The 22,574-nt window shown below is 30.0% G+C and overlaps 1 protein-coding gene across 1 annotated transcript in view; it reads left to right on the top strand.

Moving 5' to 3' along the window:
• LOC133608429 (nuclear receptor subfamily 2 group F member 1-B-like) overlaps positions 1–22,574 on the top strand; it is a 35,231-nt gene that overhangs the window by 1,990 nt on the left and 10,667 nt on the right. The window contains exon 2 of the mRNA XM_061963649.1: positions 10,438–10,983. Within this exon, the coding sequence (XP_061819633.1) occupies positions 10,438–10,983 (546 nt within the window). The remainder of the gene's footprint in view (positions 1–10,437; positions 10,984–22,574) is intronic.

A 22,574-nucleotide genomic window follows, 5' to 3' on the forward strand; every position in this document is an offset into this window, starting at 1 on the left:
TTGTTTATTTACTAAACAATGTTTTCAAAAGGTTCCTAAATTAACGCAATACTTTGTTTATTTACTAAACAATATTTTCAAAAGGTTCCTAAATTAACACAAAACTTTGTTTATTTACTAAACAATATTTTCAAAAAGCTCCTAAATTAATACAATAATTCATTTATTTACACTTTTTTTTTTAAAAAGCTCCAATAATTCGTTTATTTACTAAAAATATTTTAAAAGGCTCCTAAATCAACACAATACTTTGTTTATTTACTAAACAATGTTTTCAAAAGGCTCCCAATTTAACACAATAATTCATTTATTTACACTTTAAAAAAAAAAAAAAGCTCCAATAATTCGTTTATTTACTAAAAATATTTTAAAATGCTCCTAAATCAACACATGACTTTGTTTATTTACTAAACAATGTTTTCAAAAGGTTCCTAAATTAACACAATAATTTGTTTATTTACTAAACAATGTTTTCAAAAGGCTCCAAATTTAACACAATATTTCATTTATTTACACTTTAAAAAAAAAAAAAAGCTCCAATAATTCGTTTATTTACTAAAAATATTTTAAAAGGCTCCTAAATCAACACAATACTTTGTTTATTTACCAAACAATGTTTTCAAAAGGCTCCCAGTTTAACACAATAATTTGTTTATTTACTAAAATATTTTAAATAGGCTCCTACATTAACACAATAATTCGTTTATTTACTAAACAATGTTTTCAAAAGGCTCCCAATTTAACACAATAATTCATTTATTTACATTTTTTATATAAAAAAAGCTCCCAATTTAACATAATAATTCGTTTATTCACTAAAATATTTTAAGTATGCTCCTAAATTAACACAATACTTGTTTTTTTACTAAATTGTTTTTAAAAAGGCTACTAATTTAACACAATAATTTGTTTATTTACTAAAAAATGTTTTCCAAAAGGCTCCTAAATTACCACAATATTTCGTTTATTTGCTAAAAATGTTTTATAAAGGCTCCTAGTTTTACCCCAATAATTTGTTTATTTACTAAACAATGTTTTCAAAATGTTCCTAAATTAACACAATAATTTGTTTATTTACTAAACAATGTTTTCAAAAGGTTCCTAAATTAACACAATTATTTGTTTTTTTTACTAAACAATGTTTTCAAAAGGCTCCTAAATTAACACAATAATTTGTTTATTTACTAAACAATGTTTTCAAAAGGTTCCTAAATTAACACAATAATTTGTTTATTTACTAAACAATGTTTTCAAAAGGTTCCTAAATTAACACAATAATTTGTTTATTTACTAAACAATATTTTCAAAAGGTTCCTAAATTTAACACAATAATTCATTTATTTACACTTTAAAAAAAAAGAAAAAAAGCTCCAATAATTTATTTACTAAAATATTTTAAAAGGCTCCTAAATCAACACAATACTGTGTTTATTTACTAAACAATGTTTTCAAAAGGCTCCCAATTTAACACAATAATTCGTTTATTTACTAAAATATTTTAAATAGGATCCTAAATTAACACAATACTTCATTTATTTACCAAACAATGTTTTCAAAAGGTTTCCAATTTAACACAATAATTCATTTATTTACAAATTTTTTTATATAAAAAAGCTCCCAATTTAACATAATAATTCGTTTATTTACTAAAATATTTTAAATATGCTTCTAAATTAACACAAATTACTAAATTGTTTTTAAAAAGGCTTCTAATTTAACACAATAATTTGTTTATTTACTAAAAAATGTTTTCCAAAAGGCTCCTAAATTACCACAATATTTCGTTTATTTGCTAAAAATGTTTTATAAAGGTTCCTAGTTTTACCCCAATTTGTTTATTTACTAAAAATATTTTAAAAGGCTCCTAAATTAACACAATATTTTGTTTATTTACTAAAAAATGTTTTCAAAAGGCTCCTAAATTAACGCAATAATTTGTTTATTTACTAAACAATGTTTTCAAAAGGTTCCTAAATTAAAACAATAATTTGTTTATTTACTAAACAATGTTTTCAAAAGGTTCCTAAATTAACACAATACTTTGTTTATTTACTAAACAATATTTTCAAAAGGTTCCTAAATTAACACAATAATTTGTTTATTTACTAAACAATGTTTTCAAAAGGCTCCTAAATTAACACAATAATTTGTTTATTTACTAAACAATGTTTTCAAAAGGCTCCTAAATTAACACAATAATTTGTTTATTTACTAAACAATGTTTTCAAAAGGCTCCTAAATTAACACAATAATTCGTTTATTTACTAAATTGTTTTTAAAAAGGCTCCTAATTTAACACAATAATTTGTTTATTTACTAAACAATGTTTTCAAAAGGTTCCTAAATTAACACAATAATTTGTTTATTTACTAAACAATGTTTTCAAAAGGTTCCTAAATTAACACAATAATTTGTTTATTTACCAAACAATGTTTTCAAAAGGTTCCTAAATTAACACAATAATGTGTTTATTTACTAAACAATGTTTTCAAAAGGCTCCCAATTTAACACAATAATTCATTTATTTACACTTTTTTTTTTTTTTAAAAGCTCCAATAATTCGTTTATTTACTAAAAATATTTTAAAAGGCTCCTAAATCAACACATTACTTTGTTTATTTACTAAACAATGTTTTCAAAAGGTTCCTAAATTAACACAATAATTTGTTTATTTACTAAACAATGTTTTCAAAAGGTTCCCAATTTAACACAATAATTCATTTATTTACACCTTTTTTTTTTTTTAATTTATTTACTAAAATATTTTAAAAGGCTCCTAAAGCAACACAATACTGTGTTTATTTACTAAACAGTGTTTTCAAAATGCTCCCAATTTAACACAATAATTCGTTTATTTACTAAAATATTTTAAATAGGCTCCTAAATTGACACAATACTTCGTTTATTTACCAAACAATGTTTTCAAAAGGTTCCTAAATTAACACAATAATTTGTTTATTTACTAAACAATGTTTTCAAAAGGTTCCTAAATTAACACAATAATTTGTTTATTTACTAAACAATGTTTTCAAAAGGTTCCTAAATTAACACAATACTTTGTTTATTTACTAAACAATGTTTTCAAAAGGTTCCTAAATTAACACAATAATGTGTTTATTTACTAAACAATGTTTTCAAAAGGTTCCTAAATTAACACAATACTTTGTTTATTTACTAAACAATGTTTTTAAAAGGTTCCTAAATTAACACAATAATTTGTTTATTTACTAAACAATGTTTTCAAAAGGCTCCTAAATTAACGCAATACTTTGTTTATTTACTAAACAATGTTTTCAAAAGGTTCCTAAATTAACACAATACTTTGTTTATTTACTAAAGAATATTTTCAAAAGGTTCCTAAATTAACACAATAATTTGTTTATTTACTAAACAATGTTTTCAAAAGGCTCCCAAATTAACACAATAATTCAGTTATTTACACTTTTTTTAAAAAAAGCTCCAATAATTCGTTTATATACTAAAAATATTTTAAAAGGCTCCTAAATCAACACAATACTTTGTTTATTTAGTAAACAATGTTTTCAAAAGTCTCCTAAATTAAGACAATACTTTGTTTATTTACTAAACATTGTTTTCTAAAGGCTTCCAATTTAACACAATAATTCATTTATTTACCTTTAAAAAAAAATAAAATAAAGCTCCCAATTTAACACAATCATTCGTTTATTTACTAAAATATTTTAAAAGGCTCCTAAATTAACACAATACTTTGTTTATTCACTAAACAATGTTTTCAAAAGGCTCCCAATTTAACACAATAATTCGTTTATTTACTAAAAATATTTTAAAAGACTCCTAAATTAACACAATACTTTGTTCATTTACTAAACAATGTTTTCAAAAGGCTCCCAATTTAACACAATATTTCATTTACTTTTTTTTAAAAGCTCCCAATTTAACACAGTAATTCGTTTATTTACTAAATTGTTTTTAAAAAGGCTCCTATTTTAACACAATAATTTGTTTATTTACTAAAAAAATATTTCCAAAAGGCTCCTAAATTACCACAATATTTCGTTTATTTACTAAAAATTTTTTTAAAAGCCTCCTTATTGTACCCCAATAATTCGTTTATTTATTAAATTGTTTTTAAAAAAGGTGCCTATTTTAACACAATAATTTGTTTATTTACTAAAAAATATTTCAAAAAGGCTCCTAAATGACCACAATATTTCGTTTATTTACTAAATATCTTTTTAAAAGCCTCCTAATTGTACCCCAATAATTTGTTTATTTACAAACATTTTTTTCAAAAGGTTCCCAAATGTACACAATATTTCGTTTATTTACTAAAAATGTTTTAAAAAGCCCCCTAATTGTACCCCAATAATTTGTTTATTTACTAAAAATCTTTTAAAAAGCTTCCTAAATTTACACAATATTTTGTTTATTTACTAAAAAATATTTCAAAAAGGCTCCTAAATTACCACAATATTTCGTTTATTTACTAAATATGTTTTTAAAAGCCTCCTAATTTTACCCCAATAATTTGTTTATTTACTAAAAATGTTTTAAAAAGCTTCCTAAATTTACACAATATTTTGTTTTTTATTTACTAAAAAATATTTCAAAAAGGCTCCTAAATTACCACAATATTTTGTTTATTTACTAAAAATGTTTTAAAAAGCCTCCTAATTGTACCCCAATAATTTGTTTATTTACTAAAAATCTTTTAAAAAGCTTCCTAAATTTACACAATATTTTGTTTATTTACTAAAAAATATTTCAAAAAGGCTCCTAAATTACCACAATATTTCGTTTATTTACTAAATATGTTTTTAAAAGCCTCCTAATTTTACCCCAATAATTTGTTTATTTACAAACATTTTTTTCAAAAGGTTCCCAAATTACCACAATATTTCGTTTCTTTACTAAAAATGTTTTAAAAAGCCTCCTAATTGTACCCCAATAATTTGTTTATTTACTAAAAATGTTTTAAAAAGCTTCCTAAATTTACACAATATTTTGTTTATTTACTAAAAAATATTTCAAAAAGGCTCCTAAATTACCACAGTATTTCGTTTATTTACTAAATATGTTTTTAAAAGCCTCAATAATTTGTTTATTTACAAACATTTTTTTCAAAAGGTTCCCAAATTTACACAATATTTTGTTTATTTACTAAAACATGTTTTAAAAGGCTCACAATTTAACACAGTATTTTATTTATTTGCTATTGTTTTTTATATTTCAAAAGGCTCCTAAATTACCACAATATTTCGTTTATTTACTAAAAATGTTTTAAAAAGCCTCCTAATTGTACCCCAATAATTTGTTTATTTACTAAAAATCTTTTAAAAAGCTTCCTAAATTTACACAATATTTTGTTTATTTACTAAAAAATATTTCAAAAAGGCTCCTAAATTACCACAATATTTCGTTTATTTACTAAATATGTTTTTAAAAGCCTCAATAATTTGTTTATTTACAAACATTTTTTTCAAAAGGTTCCCAAATTTACACAATGTTTTGTTTATTTACTAAAACATGTTTTAAAAAGGCTCACAATTTAACACAGTATTTTATTTATTTGCTATTGTTTTTTATATTTCAAAAGGCTCCTAATTTAACACAATTATTTGTTTATTTACTGCAAAGTATTTCAAAAAGACTCCTAAATTAACAATACCTTGTTTATTTACTAAAAAAATTCTTAAAAAGGCTCCTAAATTACCACAATATTTCGTTTCTTTACTAAAAATGTTTTAAAAAGCCCCCTAATTGTACCCCAATAATTTGTTTATTTACTAAAAATGTTTTAAAAAGCTTCCTAAATTTACACAATATTTTGTTTATTTACTAAAAAATATTTCAAAAAGGCTCCTAAATTACCACAATATTTCGTTTATTTACTAAATATGTTTTTAAAAGCCTCCTAATTTTACCTCAATAATTTGTTTATTTACAAACATTTTTTTCAAAAGGTTCCCGAATTTACACAATATTTTGTTTATTTACTAAACAATGTTTACAAAAGGCTCACAATTTAACACAATATTTCGTTTATTTACTAAAATATTTTAAAAGGCTCCTCAATTAACACAATACTTTGTTTATTTACTAAACAATGTTTTCAAAAGGCTCCCAATTTAACACAATAATTCGTTTATTTACTAAAAATATTTTAAAAGGCTCCTAAATTAACACAATACTTTATTTACTAAACAATGTTTTCAATAGGCTCCCAATTTAACACAATATTTAATTTATTTACTTTTTTTTAAAAGCTCCCAATTTAACACAATAATTCCTTTATTTACAAAATTGTTTTTAAAAAGGCTCTTATTTTAACACAATAATTTGTTTATTTACTAAAAAAAATATTTCAAAAAGGCTCCTAAATTACCACAATATTTCGTTTATTTACTAAATATGTTTTTAAAAGCCTCCTAATTTCACCCAATAATTTGTTTATTTACAAACATTTTTTCAAAAGGTTCCCAAATTTACACAGTATTTTATTTATTTGCTATTGTTTTTTATATTTCAAAAGGCTTCTAATTTAACACAATTATTTGTTTATTTACTGCAAAGTATTTCAAAAAGACTCCTAAATTAACAATACCTTGTTTATTTACTAAAAAAATTCTTAAAAAGCTACCAATTTAACACAATATTTCGTTTATTTACTAAAACTGTTTTAAAAAGGCTCCTAGTTTTACCCCAATAATTTGTTTATTTACAAACATTTTTTTCAAAAGGTTCCCAAATTTACACAATATTTTGTTTATTTACCAAAAAATATTTCAAAAAGGCTCCTAAATTACCACAATATTTCGTTTATTTACTAAATATGTTTTTAAAAGCCTCCTAATTTTACCCCAATAATTTGTTTATTTACAAACATTTTTTTCAAAAGGTTCCCAAATTTACACAATATTTTGTTTATTTACTAAAACATGTTTTAAAAAGGCTCACAATTTAACACAGTATTTTATTTATTTACTAAAATATTTTAAAAGGCTCCTAAATTAACACAATACTTTGTTTATTCATTAAACAATGTTTTCAAAAGGCTCCCAATTTAACACAATAATTCGTTTATTTACTAAAATATTTTAAAAGGCTCCTAAATTAACACAATACTTTATTTACTAAACAATGTTTACAAAAGGCTCCCAATTTAACACAAAATTTCGTTTATTTTCTAAAATATTTTAAAAGGCTCCTCAATTAACACAATACTTTGTTTATTTACTAAACAATGTTTTCAAAAGGCTCCCAATTTAACACAATAATTCGTTTATTTACTAAAAATATTTTAAAGGGCTCCTAAATTAACACAATACTTTATTTACTAAACAATGTTTTCAATAGGCTCCCAATTTAACACAATATTTCATTTATTTACTTTTTTTTAAACTCTCCCAATTTAACACAATAATTCCTTTATTTACAAAATTGTTTTTAAAAAGGCTCCTATTTTAACACAATAATTTGTTTATTTACTAAAAAAAATATTTCAAAAAGGCTCCTAAATTACCACAATATTTCGTTTATTTACTAAATTTTTTTTAAAAGCCTCCTAATTGTACCCCAATAATTCGTTTATTTACTAAATTGTTTTTAAAAAGGTGCCTATTTTAACACAATAATTTGTTTATTTACTAAAAAATATTTCAAAAATGCTCCTAAATTACCACAATATTTCGTTTCTTTACTAAAAATGTTTTAAAAAGCCTCCTAATTGTACCCCAATAATTTGTTTATTTACTAAAAATGTTTTAAAAAGCTTCCTAAATTTACACAATATTTTGTTTATTTTCAAAAAAATATTTCAAAAAGGCTCCTAAATTACCACAATATTTCGTTTATTTACTAAATATGTTTTTAAAAGGCTCCTAATTTAACACAATAATTTGTTTATTTACTAAAAAAAATATTTCAAAAAGGCTCCTAAATTACCACAATATTTCTTTTATTTACTATAAATGTTTTAAAAAGCCCCCTAATTGTACCCCAATAATTTGTTTATTTACTAAAACTGTTTTAAAAAGCTTCCTAAATTTACACAATATTTTGTTTATTTACTAAAAAATATTTCAAAAAGGCTCCTAAATTACCACAATATTTCGTTTATTTACTAAATATGTTTTTAAAAGCCTCCTAATTTTACCCCAATAATTTGTTTATTTACAAACATTTTTTTCAAAAGGTTCCCAAATTTACACAATATTTCGTTTATTTACTAAAAATTTTTTTAAAAGCCTCCTAATTGTACCCCAATAATTTGTTTATTTACTAAAACTGTTTTAAAAAGCTTCCTAAATTTACACAATATTTTGTTTATTTACTAAAAAATATTTCAAAAAGGCTCCTAAATAACCACAATATTTCGTTTATTTACTAAATATGTTTTTAAAAGCCTCCTAATTTTACCCCAATAATTTGTTTACTTACAAAAATTTTTTTCAAAAGGTTCCCAAATTTAAAAAATATTTTGTTTATTTACTAAAACATGTTTTAAAAGGCTCACAATTTAACACAGTATTTTATTTATTTGCTATTGTTTTTTATATTTCAAAAGGCTCCTAAATTACCACAACATTTCGTTTCTTTACTAAAAATGTTTTAAAAAGCCTCCTAATTGTACCCCAATAATTTGTTTATTTACTAAAAATGTTTTAAAAAGCTTCCTAAATTTACACAATATTTTGTTTATTTACTAAAAAATATTTCAAAAAGGCTCCTAAATTACCACAGTATTTCGTTTATTTACTAAATATGTTTTTAAAAGCCTCCTAATTTTACCCCAATAATTTGTTTATTTACAAAAATTTTTTTCAAAAGGTTCCCAAATTTACACAATATTTTGTTTATTTACTAAAACATGTTTTAAAAAGGCTCACAATTTAACACAGTATTTTATTTATTTTTGCTTGTTTTTTATATTTCAAAAGGCTCCTAATTTAACACAATTATTTGTTTATTTACTGAAAAGTATTTCAAAAAGACTCCTAAATTAACAATACCTTGTTTATTTACTAAAAAAATTCTTAAAAAGGCTCCTAAATGACCACAATATTTCGTTTATTTACTAAATATTATTATATTAAAAGCCTCCTAATTTTACCCCAATAATTTGTTTATTTACAAACCTTTTTTTCAAAAGGTTCTCAAATTTACACAATATTTTGTTTATTTACTAAAACATGTTTTAAAAAGGCTCACAATTTACCACAGTATTTTATTTATTTGCTATTGTTTTTTATATTTCAAAAGGCTCCTAATTTAACACAATTATTTGTTTATTTACTGCAAAGTATTTCAAAAAGACTCCTAAATTAACAATACCTTGTTTATTTACTAAAAAAATTCTTAAAAAGCTCCCAATTTAACACAATATTTCGTTTATTTACAAAATTGTTTTGAAAAAGGCTCTTATTTTAACACAATAATTTATTTACTAAAAAAATATTTCAAAAAGCCCCCTAATTGTACCCCAATAATTTGTTTATTTACTAAAAATCTTTTAAAAAGCTTCCTAAATTTACACAATATTTTGTTTATTTACTAAAAAATATTTCAAAAAGGCTCCTAAATTACCACAACATTTCGTTTATTTACTAAAAATGTTTTAAAAAGCCCCCTAATTGTACCCCAATAATTTGTTTATTTACTAAAAATCTTTTAAAAAGCTTCCTAAATATACACAATATTTTGTTTATTTACTAAAAAAAAATTTCAAAAAGGCTCCTAAATTACCACAATATTTCGTTTATTTACTAAAAATGTTTTTAAAAGCCTCCTAATTGTACCCCAATAATTTGTTTATTTACAAAAAATCTTTTAAAAAGCTTCCTAAATTTACACAATATTTTGTTTATTTACCAAAAAATATTTCAAAAAGGCTCCTAAATTACCACAATATTTCGTTTATTTACTAAATATGTTTTTAAAAGCCTCAATAATTTGTTTATTTACAAACATTTTTTTCAAAAGGTTCCCAAATTTACACAATATTTTGTTTATTTACTCAAACATGTTTTAAAAAGGCTCACAATTTAACACAGTATTTTATTTATTTGCTATTGTTTTTTATATTTCAAAAGGCTCCTAATTTAACACAATTATTTGTTTATTTACTGCAAAGTATTTCAAAAATACTCCTAAATTAACAATACCTTGTTTATTTACTAAACAAAATTCATAAAAAGGCTCCTAAATTACCACAATATTTCGTTTATTTACTAAAACTGTTTTAAAAAGGCTCCTAGTTTTACCCCGATAATGTATTTATTTATTAACAATGTGTGTGTGCGCGTGCGTGAGAATCAGACAGCGCGAGGGCTAAATTTAGCGCCTGTTCCGAGCCGACGCGCGCGCCCGCCGCTGCACGCGATGTTCGCGGGAAGCTTCCTGAGGGCGCGCGCGTGTGTTGTGACCGACTTCTCTCTTCTTGTGTTGCGCACGCAGCCGTGCAGAGAGGCCGCATGCCCGCGCAGGCGTACCACGGGCAGTTGTCGCTGAGCGGCGGGGACCCCCTGCAGTGCCACCACGCCTACCTGTCGGGCTACATCTCGCTGCTGCTGCGGGCAGAGCCCTACGCCGCGTCCGCGTCGCGCTACGGCGCGCACGCGCAGTGCCTGGCGGCGGCGGGCGGCAACATGGCGGGCATCGAGAACATCTGCGAGCTGGCGGCGCGCATGCTCTTCAGCGCCGTGGAGTGGGCGCGCCACATCCCCTTCTTCCCCGACCTGCAGGTGTGCGACCAGGTGGCGCTGCTGCGCCTCACCTGGAGCGAACTGTTCGTGCTGAACGCCGCGCAGTGCGCCATGCCCGTGCACGTGGCGCCGCTGCTGGCCGCCGCCGGCCTGCACGCCTCGCCCATGTCCGCCGAGCGCGTGGTGGCCTTCGTGGACCACATCCGGGTCTTCCAGGAGCAGGTGGAGAAGCTGAAGGTGCTGCACGTGGACTCGGCGGAGTACAGCTGCATCAAGGCCATCGCGCTCTTCACCACCGGTACGTCACCGTCGTGACGTCATCGCCACGCCTTGCACCCACGCAGGACACCCACTAGCCGACTAAACACTGATCCGATTAGTGTCAGGTCGTTCAAGATCCATCTTAATAACAATCAAAGATCCTCTATACAACAATTAGTGTCAGATCGTTCTCATGTGAGGCTCAATAACAACTGATCAAGTCGTAATTAAGAAGCTCCATCTTAATAACTACCAAAGATCCTCTATATAACAATTAGTGCAACTGATCAAGTCGTAATTAAGAAGCTACATCTTAATAACAATCAAAGATCCTCTATACAACAATTAGTGTCAGATCGTTCTCATGTGAGGCTCAATAACAACTGATCAAGTCCTAATTAAGAAGCTCCATCTTAATAACAACCAAAGATCCTCTATATAACAATTAGTGCAACTGATCAAGTCGTAATTAAGAAGCTCCATCTTAATAACAATCAAAGATCCTCTATATAACAATTAGTGTCAGATCGTTCTCATGTGAGGCTCAATAACAACTGATCAAGTCGTAATTCAGAAGCTCGGTCTTAATAACAACCAAAGATCCTCTATATAACAATTAGTGCAACTGATCAAGTCGTAATTAAGAAGCTCCATCTTAATAACAATCAAAGATCCTCTATATAACAATTAGTGCAACTGATCAAGTCCTAATTAAGAAGCTCCATCTTAATAACAATCAAAGATCCTCTATATAACAATTAGTGTCAGATCGTTTTCATGTGAGGCACGATAACAACTGATCAAGTCGTAATCAAGAAGATCCATCTTAATAACAATCAAAGATCCTCTATATAACAATTAGTGTCAGATCGTTCTCATGTGAGGCTCAATAACAACTGATCAAGTCGTAATTCAGAAGCTCGATCTTAATAACAATCAAAGATCCTCTATACGACAATTAGTGTCAGATCGTTCTCATGTGAGGCTAAATAACAACTGTTAGTTGTGATTAAGAAGCTCTATCTTAATTACAATCAAAGATCCTCTACACAACAATTAGTGTCAGATCGTTCTCATGTGAGGCTCAATAACAACTGATCAAGTCGTAATCAAGAAGATCCATCTTAATAACAATCAAAGATCCTCTATACAACAATTAGTGTCAGATCGTTCTCATGTGAGGCTCAATAACAACTGATCAAGTCGTAATCAAGAAGATCGATCTTAATAACAATCAAAGATCCTCTATATGACAATTAGTGTCAGATCGTTCTCATGTGAGGCTCAATGACAACTGATCAAGTCCTAATTAAGAAGCTCCATCTTAATAACAACCAAAGATCCTCTATATAACAATTAGTGCAACTGATTAAGTCGTAATTAAGAAGCTCCATCTTAATAACAACCAAAGATCCTCTAAATAACAATTAGTGTCAGGACCTTCTCATGTGAGGCTCAATAACAACTAATCAAGTCCTAATTAAGAAGATCGATCTTAATAACAATCAAAGATCCTCTACACAACAATTAGTGTCAGATCGTTCTCATGTGAGGCTCAATAACAACTGATCAAGTCCTGATTAAGAAGATCCATCTTAATAACAATCAAAGATCCTCTATATAACAATTAGTGTCAGATCGTTCTCATGTGAGGGACAATAACAACTGATCAAGTCCTAATTAAGAAGCTCCATCTTAATAACAACCAAAGATCCTCTATATAACAATTAGTGCAACTGATCAAGTCGTAATTAAGAAGCTCCATCTTAATAACAATCAAAGATCCTCTACACAACAATTAGTGTCAGATCGTTCTCATGTGAGGCACGATAACAACTGATCAAGTCGTAATTAAGAAGATCGATCTTAATAACAATCAAAGATCCTCTATATAACAATTAGTGTCAGATCGTTCTCATGTGAGGCTCAATAACAACTGATCAAGTCCTAATTAAGAAGCGCGATCTTATTAACAACCAAAGATCCTCTATATAACAATTAGTGTCAGATCGTTCTCATGTGAGGGACAATAACAAATGATCAAGTCGTGATTAAGAAGCTCCATCTTAATAACAACCAAAGATCCTCTATATAACAATTAGTGCAACTGATCAAGTCGTAATTAAGAAGCTCCATCTTAATAACAATCAAAGATCCTCTACACAACAATTAGTGTCAGATCGTTCTCATGTGAGCCTCAATAACAAATGATCAAGTCGTAATTAAGAAGCTCGATCTTAATAACAACCAAAGATCCTCTATATAACAATTAGTGCAACTGATCAAGTCGTAATTAAGAAGCTCCATCTTAATAACAATCAAAGATCCTCTACACAACAATTAGTGTCAGATCGTTCTCATGTGAGGCACAATAACAACTGATCAAGTCGTAATCAAGAAGATCCATCTTAATAACAACCAAAGATCCTCTATACAACAATTAGTGTCAGATCGTTCTCATTTGAGGGACAATAACTGATCATTTCGTAATTAAGAAGATCGATCTTAACAATCAAAGATCCTCTATACAACAATTAGTGTCAGATCGTTCTCATGTGAGGCTCAATAACAACTGATCAAGTCGTAATTAAGAAGCTCCATCTTAATAACAATCAAAGATCCTCTATATAACAATTAGTGCAACTGATCAAATCGTATTTAAGAAACTCCATCTTAATAACAATCAAAGATCCTCTACACACAATTAGTGTCAGATCGTTCTCATGTGAGGCTCAAAAACAACTGATCAAGTCGTAATTAAGAAGCTCGATCTTAATAACAACCAAAGATCCTCTATATAACAATTAGTGCAACTGATCAAGTCGTAATTAAGAAGCTCCATCTTAATAACAACCAAAGATCCTCTATATAACAATTAGTGCAACTGATCAAGTCGTAATTAAGAAGCTCCATCTTAATAACAATCAAAGATCCTCTATACAACAATTAGTGTCAGATCGTTCTCATGTGAGGCTCAAAAACAACTGATCAAGTCGTAATTAAGAAGCTCCATCTTAATAACAATCAAAGATCCTCTATACGACAATTAGTGTCAGATCGTTCTCATGTGAGGCACAATAACAACTGATCAAGTCCTGATTAAGAAGCTTGATCTTATTAACAACCAAAGATCCTCTATTTAACAATTAGTGCAACTGATCAAGTCGTAATTAAGAAGCTCCATCTTAATAACAATCAAAGATCCTCTACACAACAATTAGTGTCAGATCGTTCTCATGTGAGGCTCAATAACAACTGATCAAGTCGTAATTAAGAAGCTTGATCTTATTAACAACCAAAGATCCTCTATTTAACAATTAGTGCAACTGATCAAGTCGTAATTAAGAAGCTCCATCTTAATAACAATCAAAGATCCTCTACACAACAATTAGTGTCAGATCGTTCTCATGTGAGGCTCAATAACAACTGATCAAGTCGTAATTAAGAAGATCGATCTTAATAACAATCAAAGATCCTCTATATGACAATTAGTGTCAGATCGTTCTCATGTGAGGGACAATAACAACTGTTAGTTGTGATTAAGAAGCTCCATCCTAATAACAACCAAAGATCCTCTATATAACAATTAGTGCAACTGATCAAGTCGTAATTAAGAAGCTCGATCTTAATAACAATCAAAGATCCTCTACACAACAATTAGTGTCAGATCGTTCTCATGTGAGGCTCAATAACATTTGATCAAGTCGTAATTCAGAAGCTCGATCTTAATAACAACCAAAGATCCTCTATACAACAATTAGTGTCAGATCGTTCTCATGTGAGGGACAATAACAACTGATCAAGTCCTAATTAAGAAGCTCCATCTTAATAACAACCAAAGATCCTCTATACAACAATTAGTGCAACTGATCAAGTCGTAATTAAGAAGCTCCATCTTAATAACAATCAAAGATCCTCTATATAACAATTAGTGCAACTGATCAAGTCGTAATCAAGAAGATCGATCTTAATAACAATCAAAGATCCTCTATACAACAATTAGTGTCAGATCGTTCTCATGTGAGGCTCAATAACAACTGATCAAGTCGTAATTAAGAAGATCGATCTTAATAACAACCAAAGATCCTCTATATAACAATTAGTGCAACTGATCAAGTCGTAATTAAGAAGCTCCATCTTAATAACAATCAAAGATCCTCTATATAACAATTAGTGCAACTGATCAAGTCCTAATTAAGAAGCTCCATCTTAATAACAATCAAAGATCCTCTATATAACAATTAGTGTCAGATCGTTCTCATGTGAGGCTCAATAACAACTGATCAAGTCCTAATTAAGAAGATCGATCTTAATAACAATCAAAGATCCTCTATACAACAATTAGTGTCAGATCGTTCTCATGTGAGGCACAATAACAATTGATCAAGTCCTAATTAAGAAGCTCCATCTTAATAACTACCAAAGATCCTCTATATAACAATTAGTGCAACTGATCAAGTTGTAATTAAGAAGCTCCATCTTAATAACAATCAAAGATCCTCTATACGACAATTAGTGTCAGATCGTTCTCATGTGAGGCTCAATAACAACTGATCAAGTCGTAATCAAGAAGATCCATCTTAATAACAATCAAAGATCCTCTATATGACAATTAATGTCAGATCGTTTTCTTGTGAGGCACAATAACAACTGATCAAGTTGTACTTCAGAATCTCGATCTTAATAACAATCAAAGATCCTCTATACAACAATTAGTGTCAGATCGTTCTCATGTGAGGCTCAATAACAACTAATCAAGTCCTAATCAAGAAGATCCATCTTAATAACAATCAAAGATCCTCTATATAACAATTTGTGCAACTGAACAAGTCGTAATTAAGAAGCTCCATCTTAATAACAACCAAAGATCCTCTATATAACAATTAGTGTCAGATCGTTCTCATTTGAGGGACAATAACAACTGATCAAGTCGTAATTAAGAAGCTCCATCTTAATAACAATCAAAGATCCTCTATATAACAATTAGTGCAACTGATCAAGTCGTAACTAAGAAGCTCCATCTTAATAACAATCAAAGATCCTCTATATAACAATTAGTGTCAGATCGTTCTCATGTGAGGCTCAATAACAACTGATCAAGTCCTAATTAAGAAGCTCGATCTTAATAACAACCAAAGATCCTCTATATAACAATTAGTGCAACTGATCAAGTCCTAATTAAGAAGCTCCATCTCAATAACAACCAAAGATCCTCTATACAACAATTAGTGTCAAATCGTACTCATAATTGGTCATATTAATTCCTAAGCATGTTTAAAAAGCAACAGACTAATACTGTAAAAAATCAGCCGACTAATAAATGTACATTTTAAAACACACAAATTAGTATTTTATTTTGTAAGTGAAAACATTTAGTTTTTATTTCAAAATGCGCATTTTGGTCTTTTACATTTATTTGAACAGGAATAATAATAATATATATCTAATTATATGCTTAAAACAGTAACATGCTCTTGTCATTTACAGGATCTTTGTCTAACGTTTTGTAGTAAATCCCTAAAAACAGCAGAGCGCTCTGTGTCCTTTCAACAATCTTTGACTAGCGTTTCTATAGTAGGTACTTCAAAACAGCAGAACTCTCCTGTTATATTAAGGATCTTTGACGGATGTCTTTGTATTCAATTCCAAAAATAACAGTGCACTCCTGTCATTTACAGGATCTTTGACTAACGTTTTTGTAGCAGATTCCTAAAAACAGCAGGGCACTCCTGTTATATAAAGGATCTTTGAGAATAGTTTTTTGTCGTTGTTGTAAGTATGTACCTAAATTTCGACAAAGGTGTTTTTGTTTTTTAAACAACATATCACTCCTGTCACATAGAGGATCTGTGAGTGGTGATTTTGCAGTATTTTCACTAGAGTCTTTAGAGCAGATACCTAAAAACAGCAGTGCACACCTGTCATATAAAGGATCTTTGACTTAATGTTTGGTCGCAGATTCATAAAAACAGCAGTGCACTCCTGTCATATAAAGGATCTTTGACTTAATGTTTTGTAGCAGATTCATAAAAACAGCAGTGCACTCCTGTCATATAAAGGATCTTTGACTTAATGTTTTGTAGAAGATTCCTAAAAACAGCAGTGCACTCCTGTCATATAAATGATAATTGACTTAATGTTTTGTCACAGATTCATAAAAAATAGCAGTGCACTCCTGTCACATAAAGGATCTTTGACTTAATGTTTTGTATAAGATTCATAAAAAACAGCAGTGCACTCCTGTCATATAAAGGATCTTTGACTTAATGTTTTGTAGCAGATTCATTAAACCAGCAGTGCACTCCTGTCGTATAAAGGATATTTGACTTAATGTTTTTTAGAAGATTTCTAAAAACAGCAGTGCACTCCTGTCATATAAAGAATCTTTGACTTAATGTTTTGAAGAAGATTCCTAAAAACAGCAGTGCACTCCTGTCATATAAAGAATCTTTGACTTAATGTTTTGTAGAAGATTCCTAAAAAACAGCAGTGCACTCCTGTCATATAAAGGATCTTTGACTTAATGTTTTGTCACAGATTCATAAAAAACAGCAGTGCACTCCTGTCATATAAAGGATCTTTGACTTAATGTTTTGTCACAGATTCATAAAAAACAGCAGTGCACTCCTGTCATATAAAGGATCTTTGACTTAATGTTTGGTCGCAGATTCATAAAAACAGCAGTGCACTCCTGTCATATAAAGGATCTTTGACTTAATGTTTGGTCACAGATTCATAAAAAACAGCAGTGCACTCCTGTCATATAAAGGATCTTTGACTTAATGTTTGGTCGCAGATTCATAAAAATAGCAGTGCACTCCTGTCATATAAAGGATCTTTGACTTAATGTTTTGTGACAGATTCATAAAAAACAGCAGTGCACCCCTGTCATATAAAGGATCTTTGACTTAATGTTTGGTCGCAGATTCATAAAAAACTGCAGTGCACTCCTGTCATATAAAGGATCTTTGACTTAATGTTTGGTCGCAGATTCATAAAAAACAGCAGTGCACTCCTGTCATGTAAAGGATCTTTGACTTAATGTTTTGTAGCAGATTCATAAAAAACAGCAGTGCACTCCTGTCATATAAAGGATCTTTGACTTAATGTTTGGTCACAGATTCATAAAAAACAGCAGTGCACTCCTGTCATATAAAGGATCTTTGACTTAATGTTTGGTCGCAGATTCATAAAAACAACAGTGCACTCCTGTCACATAAAGGATCTTTGACTTAATGTTTTGTCACAGATTCATAAAAAACAGCAGTGCACTCCTGTCATATAAAGGATCTTTGACTTAATGTTTTGTAGAAGATTCCTAAAAACAGCAGTACACTCCTGTCACATCAAGGATCTTTGAGTTAATGTTTTGTCACAGATTCATAAAAAAACAGCAGTGCACTCCTGTCATATAAAGGATCTTTGACTTAATGTTTTGTAGCAAATTCATAAAAAACAGCAGTGCACTCCTGTCATATAAAGGATCTCTGACTTAATGTTTCGTAGCAGATTCCTAAAAACAGCAGTGCACTCCTGTCACATAAAGGATCTTTGACTTAATGTTTTGTTGCAGATTCCTAAAAACAGCAGTGCACACCTGTCATATAAAGGATCTTTGACTTAATGTTTTGTCACAGATTCATAAAAACAGCAGTGCACTCCTGTCATATAAAGGATCTTTGACTTAATGTTTGGTCGCAGATTCATAAAAAACTGCAGTGCACTCCTGTCATATAAAGGATCTTCGACTTAATGTTTGGTCGCAGATTCATAAAAAACAGCAGTGCACTCCTGTCATATAAAGGATCTTTGACTTAATGTTTTGTAGCAGATTCATAAAAAACAGCAGTGCACTCCTGTCACATAAAGGATCTTTGACTTAATGTTTGGTCGCAGATTCATAAAAAACAGCAGTGCACCCCTGTCATATAAAGGATCTTTGACTTAATGTTTCGTAGCAGATTCCTAAAAACCGCAATGCACTCCTGTCATTAAAAGGATCTTTGACCTAATGTTTTGTAGAAAATTCATAAAAAACAGCAGTGCACTCCTGTCATATAAATGATCTTTGACTTAATGTTTGGTCGCAGATTCATAAAAACAGCAGTGCACTCCTGTCATATAAAGGATCTTTGACTTAATGTTTTGTAGCAGATTCATAAAAAACAGCAGTGCACTCCTGTCACATAAAGGATCTTTGACTTAATATTTTGTAGCAGATTCATAAAAAACAGCAGTGCACTCCTGTCATATAAAGGATCTTTGACTTAATGTTTGGTCGCAGATTCATAAAAAAACAGCAGTGCACTCCTGTCATATAAAGGATCTTTGACTTAATGTTTTGTTGCAGATTCCTAAAAACAGCAGTGCACACCTGTCATATAAAGGATCTTTGACTTAATGTTTTGTGACAGATTCATAAAAAACAGCAGTGCACCCCTGTCATATAAAGGATCTTTGACTTAATGTTTGGTCGCAGATTCATAAAAAACAGCAGTGCACTCCTGTCATATAAAGGATCTTTGACTTAATGTTTGGTCGCAGATTCATAAAAAACAGCAGTGCACTCCTGTCATATAAAGGATCTTTGACTTAATGTTTTGTAGCAGATTCATAAAAAACAGCAGTGCACTCCTGTCACATAAAGGATCTTTGACTTAATGTTTGGTCGCAGATTCATAAAAAACAGCAGTGCACTCCTGTCATATAAAGGATCTTTGACTTAATGTTTGGTCGCAGATTCATAAAAACAACAGTGCACTCCTGTCACATAAAGGATCTTTGACTTAATGTTTTGTCACAGATTCATAAAAAACAGCAGTGCACTCCTGTCATATAAAGGATCTTTGACTTAATGTTTTGTAGAAGATTCCTAAAAACAGCAGTACACTCCTGTCACATCAAGGATCTTTGAGTTAATGTTTTGTCACAGATTCATAAAAAAACAGCAGTGCACTCCTGTCATATAAAGGATCTTTGACTTAATGTTTTGTAGCAAATTCATAAAAAACAGCAGTGCACTCCTGTCATATAAAGGATCTTTGACTTAATGTTTGGTCGCAGATTCATAAAAAACAGCAGTGCACTCCTGTCATATAAAAGGATCTTTGACTTAATGTTTGGTCGCAGATTCATAAAAACAGCAGTGCACTCCTGTCATATAAAGGATCTTTGACTTAATGTTTGGTCGCAGATTCATAAAAACAGCAGTGCACTCCTGTCATATAAAGGATCTTTGACTTAATGTTTGGTCGCAGATTCCTAAAAAACAGCAGTGCACTCCTGTCACATAAAGGATCTTTGACTTAATGTTTTGTGACAGATTCATAAAAAACAGCAGTGCACTCCTGTCACATAAAGGATCTCTGACTTAATGTTTCGTAGCAGATTCCTAAAAACCGCAATGCACTCCTGTCATATAAAGGATCTTTGACTTAATGTTTTGTAGCAAATTCATAAAAACCGCAGTGCACTTCTGTCATATAAAGGATCTCTGACTAAAGTTTTTGTAGCAGATTCCTAAAAACAGCAGAATCCAAAGGATCCTTTAGTAATATGTTTGTAGAAGATACCTAAAACAGCAGTTCACTCCTGTCATATAAAAGATCTGTGACTGATGTTTTTGTAGTGAATTCATAAAAACAGCAGAGTCCTCTTGTAACATAAATGATCTTTGACTAAAGTTTTCTTGGTCATATTAATTCCTAAGCATATTTAAAAAGCAACAGACTAATACTGTAAAAAAAAAAACAGGCGACTAATAAATGTACATTTTAAAACACACAAATTAGTATTTTATTTTGTAATTGAAAACATTTAGTTTTTATTTTGTAATGCACATTTTTTGGTCTTTTACATTTATTTTGCACATGAAAGAGTAGTCAAATGTGTTGAAGCAGATGCGTTTAAGTCCCCTGGGAAAAAGCAGCACCTTATGTAACATCTCCACTCAGCAGTGACCTGAAGTAACCTCTCGCACTTTCAACTCAATAATTCATCTTATTTACTTTGCTGCTTCTTTAAAAACATTTCCATGTGTACATCTTCCACGTAGTAGTACACGTAGTAGTACACGTAGTACTACACCAGTGCGTGTATTGAGGAGGACACGCATGAGCGCGTGCACGTGTCCTACTTTGGAGGCAGCGTCGCCGTCATGGCGTGCGAGCAAGAGGTCACCGCAGGTCGCCTGCACAGATCTTTTCTTTACGCTTTTTCTTTTTTTAAAACGTCATTTAACATTTTTAAATTCATTCAAAATAAAAGACTGCAACATTAAAACACGTAAAAAAAATTCTATTGAATTGATCATTTTTTCTTGAAATATAAAACATGAAATATTGCAGTGTTGAGATGTTTTTATTTGATTAATATCAATGTAAATATTGATATGCTTAAAAACAGCCAGATGCTCCGGTCATATAAAGGATCTTTGACCAATCCCTAAAAAGAGCAGAGCTCTCCATGTCCTTAAACAATCTTTGACTCGCGTTTCTGCAGCACTTAAAAACAGTCATATAGAGGATCTTTGACTCATGCTTTTGTAGTAAATTCCAAAAACAGCAATGCACTCCTGTCATTAAAAGGATCTTTGATTAAAGTTGTATAGCAGATTATTAAAAACAGCAGAGTCCTGTCATTTAAAAAATCTTTGACTAAAGTTTTGTGTAAAATTCCTAAAAACTGCAGCGTCTTGCCATAAAGGATCTTTGATTTAAGTTTTTGTAGCAGATTCCTAAAAACAGCAGAGTCCTCCTGTCATATAAAGGATCTTTGACCAACGTAAATCCCTAAAAAGAGCAGAGCTCTCCATTGCCTTAAACAATCGTTGACTCGCGTTTCTGCAGCACTTAAAAACAGTCATATAGAGGATCTTTGACTCGTGCTTTTGTAGTAAATTCCAAAAACAGCAATGCACTCCTGTCATTTAAAGGATCTTTGACTAAAGTTTTATAGCAGATTCTTAAAAACAGCAGAGTCCTGTCATTTAAAGGATCTTTGACTAAATTTTGTGTAAAATTCCTAAAAACTGCAGCGTCCTCCTGCCATAAAGGATCTTTGACTGAAGTTTTTGTAGCAGATTCCTGAAAACAGCAGAGTCCTCCTGTCATATAAAGGATATTTGACTAAAGTTTTAGTAGCAGATTCCTAAAAACAGCAGAGTCCTGTCATTTAAAGGATCTTTGACTAAAGTTTTGTGTAAAATTCCTAAAAACTGCAGTGTCCTCCTCCCATAAAGGATCTTTGACTGAAGTTTTAGTAGCAGATTCCTAAAAACAGCAGAGTCCTCCTGTCATATAAAGGATCTTTGACTAAAGTTTTAGTAGCAGATTCATAAAACAGCAAAATCCAGAGGATCCTTTAGTTATATATTTGTAGAAGATTCCTAAAACAGCAGTGCACTCCTGTCATATAAATGATCTTTGACTAAAGTTTTGTATAAGATTCCTAAAAACTGCAGCGTCGTCTTTCCATAAAGGATCTTTGACTGAAGTTTTTGTAGCAGATTCCTAAAAAACACCACAGTGCCTCTGTCATATGAAGGATCTCTGACTAAAGTTTTATAGCAGATTCTTAAAAATAGCAGAGTCCTGTCATTTAAAGGATCCTTCACTAAAGTTTTGTGTA

The sequence above is a fragment of the Nerophis lumbriciformis genome, linkage group LG06 (assembly GCF_033978685.3).
Source record: "Nerophis lumbriciformis linkage group LG06, RoL_Nlum_v2.1, whole genome shotgun sequence".
Lineage (NCBI taxonomy): Eukaryota > Metazoa > Chordata > Actinopteri > Syngnathiformes > Syngnathidae > Nerophis > Nerophis lumbriciformis.